This window comes from Trachypithecus francoisi, unplaced genomic scaffold, assembly GCF_009764315.1.
Source record: "Trachypithecus francoisi isolate TF-2019V2 unplaced genomic scaffold, Tfra_2.0 Lachesis_group20, whole genome shotgun sequence".
Classification (NCBI taxonomy): domain Eukaryota; kingdom Metazoa; phylum Chordata; class Mammalia; order Primates; family Cercopithecidae; genus Trachypithecus; species Trachypithecus francoisi.
This window is the reverse complement of record NW_022681466.1, coordinates 25,109,912-25,116,080: the sequence shown is the minus strand read 5'-3', so window position 1 is coordinate 25,116,080 and position 6,169 is coordinate 25,109,912. Positions and strand designations below refer to the sequence as shown.

Below are 6,169 nucleotides of genomic sequence, written 5' to 3'. Positions count from 1 at the left end.
AAACGGGGGAGGGGTGAGTGAACTGGATAGTATGTGAATTATATCTCAATCAAGCCGTTATATATATATAAAAGAATACTTCTTGCTAGACTAATCTGGCAACAATGTGAAAAAGAATTAAATTAGAGTATATTAAAAATAAAAAATTGGGGCCAGGCACAGTGGCTCATGCCTGTAATCCCAGCACTTTGGGAGGCTGAGGCAGGCAGATTGCTTGAGGTCAGGAGTTTGAGGACCAGCCTGGCCAACATGGTGAAACCTCGCCTCTACTAAAAATACAAAAATTAGTTGGGGGTGGTGGTGGGTACCTGTAATCCCAGCTACCTGGGAGGGTGAGGCAGGAGAATCACTTGAATCTGGGAGGCAGAGGTTGCGTGAGCTGAGATTGCACCGCTACACTCCTGCCTGGGTGACTCCGTCTCAAAAAACAACAATAAAAATGGGTTGGGATCTCAAAGGGATACCAAGGGTGAGGGTTAAATTAAGTAGATAATCCACATCAAGGTGCTCTGCACTCTCAATGACAAGGAATAGGCGGTCTGAAAGTGCTAGTTTCCCTCAGTGTCTTCCCTTCTCCATCCCATAGGAGCTGCCAAGAGAGCCCACCAGCAAGAGGCCAAAGAAAACAGAAGCTCTTTATGCCAAATCACAAGGACAGACAAGGGGAGTACGGAGGATGGACAGGAGGAGGGCCTGGGCAGACCCTTCCTCCCTCTTTATTCACAGATTTAGATGTCGTTCCATCTGCTCTCGAAGTTTGAATTTCTGGATCTAGAGGAAAGAAAAAGGAGTTAGGGTGACCAATTGTCTTGGTATGCCCAAGAATAAGGGGTTTCTCAGTCTTTTAGTGCCAAAACAGGGAAAGCCCCAGGCAAACCAGGATTAGGTGACTTGGTCAGCCTACTGCCAGCCTCTCCACACCCATTGCTGAAGCAAACAGAGGTGGGGCCCCATGGGACCCCAGAGCCCAGGCTGCCCTCCCCAGTCTCCTTCACCTTACACACCTTTCCTGAAACGGTGAGGGGGTAGTTTGTGACGAACACGATGTACCTCGGAATCTTGAAGTGAGAGATCTGCAGACCAGAGGGAGGGAGGTAAGGCGTGAGGCTGGGCAAGCTCACAGAGGTATGGGAAGGGGACCAGGGGCTGGCTTGGCTGGGAATCAGCGTCGTCGAGGGCAGAGCAACCCCCACCCCAGGCTGGTTGGCAGAGGAGTGGGCGAACAAAGAACCGAGCAGCATCAGCTTGGTTGGGTGGAGGCTCCCACCTTCCCTTTGCAGAAAGCTTTGATCTCCTCCACTGTGGTCTCCTCCCCGTCCTTCAGCCGAATGCAGGCACAAATCTCTTCCCCCATCCGATCGTCCTTCACTCCCACGACCTTCCAGGGCCAGGGAAAAGTATCAGACATCACCTTGTTCATGTGTGTTTCCTGTTTCTGGGGGCTCACCTGAGCTGGGTGCCTCACCTGCACTTCCTGCACCTTCGGGTGCGTGTGAAAGAAGTCCTCGAGCTCTGCGGGGTAGATGTTCTCACCACCCCGGATAATCATATCCTTAGAGCGGCCCACGATCTTGCAGAAGCCCTGTTCGTTCATTGTGGCGATATCTCTGTAAGGAAAGCCCGGGGCGACCTGTCACCTCTGCCTTGTTCACTCACTTGCTTGCTCACTCATGAAACATTTATTGACCACCTACTGTGTGTCTTCCACTGCTCTAGACTCTGGGAAACATAGCAGGAACAAGACACAGTCTCTGGAATTAATAGTCTAGTAAGGGGAGGGGAGGCAGACAAATACAAACCAATACCTATAACATATTCTCTCTCTCTCTCTCTCTCTCTCTCAACATATCTATACATATGCTTTTCACGACTGGCTTCTTTCCAGGTCTTAACTCAAATGTCTCCTGACATCTTCTCTGTCCACTCAATCTAAGGGAAGCTCCCCTCCCCACCACAGCCACTCTCTCTCCTATAACCCTATTTTATTTTCTTGGTGTTTTTTGTTTGTTTGTTTGTTTTTGAGATAGAGTCTTGCTCTGTCGCGCAGGCTGGAGTGTAATGGCACGTTCTCAGTTCACTGCAAGCTCCACCTCCCAGGTTAAATTGATTCTCCTGCATCAGCCTCCCGAGTAGCTGGGACTACAGGCATGCGCTACCATGCCTGGCTAATTTTTGTATTTTTAGTATAGGTGGGGTTTCGCTGTGTTGGCCAGGCTAGTCTCGAATTTCTGACCTCATGTGATCCACCTGCCTCGGCCTCCCAAAGTGCTGGGATTACAGGTGTGAGCCACCGTGCCTGGCCTATTTTCTTGGTGTTATTTATCGATGTCAGGCATCATCTGTTTTCCTCCAAAAAGAGGATACTTCTCATCTTACTTTCCTCTGGACCTCCAGCAGCGAGAACAGTGCTAGCACATAAGGAATTCTAGTAAGAATTTGCTGAGCTAACAAATGAGTGACTGAATCTGGACTCAGCTTTTGCAGCTGCTGGTGTAGGATGATGACCCAGTTGATTTCTTCTGTGCTATGTATGATCATCCCCACCATATACATTTTGGAAATTAAGTCTCCAGCATGTGAGGGGTCATCTTGATACCCACATCCTCACGGTGCCAGGTTAATGTTCCCAGCTCAGCCTCAAGACCTCCAGCCGCCCCTCAGCAGCCAGAGCCTCCAACCCGCCCTGCCTTCTCACCCTGTCCGATACCACTTGTCCTGATCCACTGCTTCCTCCGTCTTCTGAGGCTCACCCCAGTAGCCCAGCATGACGCAGTACCCTCGGATGCACAGCTCCCCGGGCGTGTTCAGCTCTGCCAGCATCCCCGCCTCCATGTTCATGATCCGGGCCTGGGACAGGACAGCCTCAGGTTGGGGCTTCCTATCCTCTTGCTTCAGCATAGGTGGTCCTCAGAAATGGAGAGAGCTTTGCCTGCTCTCAGCCCCCCAACTCAACCACCTGGAATGAGGCCCCCTGGCTCTGCCTATCCCCATCCAGAGAAGGGAGACAAAGGCTAGAGTCGACCCAAAGCCAGTCAGAGACATGAGCTGGACATGAAAGAAGAGCTGAGGCCCAAACTGGGAGTGCTGAGGAAACAGAGCAGGCAGGCAGCTGCTGCAAAGAAAGAGGTCTGTGGACTGCAGAGCCAGCTGAAGAATTATAAACTGCAGAGGAGAAGGGAGTCTCCTCTTACTTCCCATTAAGCAGTAAATAAGCCAAAGAGAGTGGCATGGCAACACCATGTGAATAGGAGAGGCAGAGTCTGAAAGTCTGGTAGAGCAAAGAGCCATGGCCACCATGCCAAAGAAAGCCGAGCCTCCATGTGCCTGTCTGCATCTGTGAAATGGGGTGAGTGATGTCTGCCTCTCTTTCCCTTCCAGGTGAGCATCCTAGTGAGAATGGCAGTGCAGCTGTAGGACACATGGGAGGGGGCTCACATCCCTACTCAAACCCTGGGTACAGGGCTGCTCTGGCGAGAGGGCAGGGCATATTCACACCAGGACAGCGGTCAGCACCAGCGGAAGCAGCCACTTGTGCACAGGGGCAGCAATCCCCCAGGGGCGGGAGCAGAAGGGTGCAGGGGAAATCAGGAGCCAGCTGGCACAGCCCCAGTGTTGGAGCAGGAAAGGAGGCATGGCTGGGCGTTTAAGATGGAGATGCACTCTGGGGTAACCTTTGAGGGGCAAAGGGACCCCCCCAAAGGGATAGGCTGCTTGGGAAATGAAGTGTTTATGCCAAGCAAGAAGAGAAACTCTGCTAAAGCGAGAGGCGGGGACCACTGGAGGAAAAGAAGCTATGTAGGAAAACTCTCTGTGCTCTGGCTCCTCTTTGAGGCTACCCTGGCTGCCCTGAAACAGACAGTGGGCTTGGCAAAAACACACCTCAGACAGGAAGGGAGGCTGCGGAGAAGTTCAGCTGGCAGCCACTCACAGCCACTGTTCCAGCTTTCCCCCTTTCATGCTTAGCCCACAGAGAAGGCTCCCTAGCACACCGCTGCTGCTGGGGAGCTCTAGGCATCCTGAGTGAGCCATTTGGCTCTCTCACTAAAAGCAACAGATGTCCCAGCTGGGTGCACCCCAGTTGGGTGATGGGAGGTGGGGCTTCGGAGTCTTGGTCAGGGGCTCACCTCTGTGTGAGGCATAATTCTGCCCACACTTTCTGCCTTCTGCTCCACAGTGTCCTCAGGGAAGTTCGAGAATGTGACGGGACTGTTCTCTGTGGTTCCGTAAGCAACCTAGAGGGTCCAGAAAGGGTGCCTGAAGAGGGCTCAGCGCATGCAGAGGGATCGGGTGAGCTATCTGGGGAAATGGGAAGGAATTCATAAAAGAAAAGGGAAAGTGGAGGACAGCTGAATGGTGGAAACAGAGACATCATTGGTAGGGGCCTGGGGTCAGGAGGCAGAGATGCTGGGAGTGAGCAAGCTAGATCTCTGCAGGGCCCTAGATCTGAAGGAAACTTGAGAGCAGGGACACCATTCTCTTCCAGCTGGAGCTCTCTCAGTGCCCCGTTTCCTTGGAGCAGCCACCTGTCTGTGCCTGTGGCTCCAGTATTACCATCACCCCACCCTTCTCTCCCCCATCCCCTGGCTGCCTTAACCCCACCTTCCTGATTTCAGGCCACACCCCCTGCCCCTCGCTTCCAAGCCAAAGGCCCCATATACTTGATGAGAAAGCCAGCCTGCCTTGGCCCAGCTAGGAGTGGCACAAACACAACCCACCCCCCTCCCCATTCCGCAAACCCTGAACAAGTGCCTGGCCTTGGGGCAGGCATCCCCCAAGCTCTGGAGAGTTTCCCGTGAATTTATTTCCATCAAAATAAAAAACAACCTAAGCAGTGATTTTAAAAACCAGTGGCACTCCCCCACCACCTCCCCCATTTCCAGTGGTTGGAAAGCCTGAGCAACAGAAAAACCAGAAGCCAGCCTTGGAGAAGCCTAAATACCATCAAGGAATGGTCTAGGCCAAGTATGACCCCCCTATCCTAGAGGCAAGGGGCAGAGAGGTTTGGGAAAAGGGCAGGTGCTGGAAATCAGGCTCCAACACGAGGGTACTGGGTAAGGGGAGAGAGGCTAGCTACCCCATGTCCTAGGTCCCTTTTAATCAACGGACACCAGATCTCATCCATCCTCCTCCCTACACCAAGCTTCCCCCATATCAGCTGCTCTGGCTCTGGCACGACTGGGGTTTGGTTCAATGTGGGGTCTGCTTTCTCCCTCCACCATTCACAGACAATATCCTGTGCCAGGCAGCTTGGAGCTCATCCTGAGGCCAGAGCTGTGACCCTGCCTGTTCACCCTCCCCTTTCCACAGGAATCCGGACATCGTGGCTGGCAAGTGGGTACACAGAAATCTGGCGGGCTGGGGCGGGACTGCCCACAGAACTTAGGGTCTGGCAGCCAGAGCCGTCCAGGGCTGGTCCTTCGACCTGCCCCGCCCCCTCCCGCACCCTCCTCACAGTCCTGGGGCCACTGCCCGAATGTGGCCTCTGCCAAGTACACCTCGGCGCCACTCAGCCGCCACCCTGAGACCCCTCAGGGGCGGGTCCTGACCACTAGGGTTGGGGATGAGGGATGGGGATATTTCGGGGCGATGAAGGAGGGAGGATGGTGAGACTGTGCTTGTGGCCTGTGGTTTCCAGGTGTGTTTGCCATTTCCGTTGGCCACCCTTCCTGAGTTCCCACATTTTTTGCTTAGCCTTCAGCTGTGGAAAAAGGGGATGGGGGCGCAAGCAGGGTTGGGAGAGAGGGGTGGGGGCGCGCCCCAGGGTGGGGAAAGAGCTCGGGTCTCCCCAGGGCCAACTTCAGCGCGTCCGAAGTGGGAGCCTGACGCCGGGGCGGCTCTCACGCTCGGCCGGCGCCGCACAAGCACCCCATTAAAGCGCCGCCAGCTGGCCCACCGCGGGGAGACGCGTCCGGCTGTCCGGTCCCGCTTCCTCCCGCCTCGCATCCAGGGCACCCGGCCGAGCGTGTGTGGATGGTGCGGCGTGGAGGCTCAAACTTGAGCAAACAAATAAGTTCAGGGAACGCCTCCCTCTCTATGATGTAAACTCGGGGCTCCAGACATCACCATTCCCCCTTCCCAGAAAAGCCCCGGGAAAGGCGGTAGGCAGAGGAGAAGCACAGGAGAGCAGGGGGCTAGAGCCGGGGCTCGGGGGCCACGGTCCCACTCCCCC

At 54.5% G+C, this 6,169-nt stretch overlaps 1 protein-coding gene across 2 annotated transcripts in view; it reads right to left on the bottom strand.

Annotated features, from left to right (window-relative positions):
- Positions 1-621: 621 nt before the first annotated feature.
- ACSF2 (acyl-CoA synthetase family member 2) overlaps positions 622-6,169 on the bottom strand; it is a 49,283-nt gene continuing 43,735 nt past the window's right edge. For both annotated transcript variants that reach the window (XM_033183464.1, XM_033183465.1), the window contains 6 exons: positions 4,125-4,232; positions 2,696-2,847; positions 1,466-1,607; positions 1,268-1,378; positions 1,005-1,073; positions 622-771 (listed from right to left, as the gene is read on the bottom strand). In XM_033183464.1, coding sequence (XP_033039355.1) covers positions 721-771; positions 1,005-1,073; positions 1,268-1,378; positions 1,466-1,607; positions 2,696-2,847; positions 4,125-4,232 — 633 coding nt within the window. In that variant the 3' untranslated portion in view covers positions 622-720. The remainder of the gene's footprint in view (positions 772-1,004; positions 1,074-1,267; positions 1,379-1,465; positions 1,608-2,695; positions 2,848-4,124; positions 4,233-6,169) is intronic.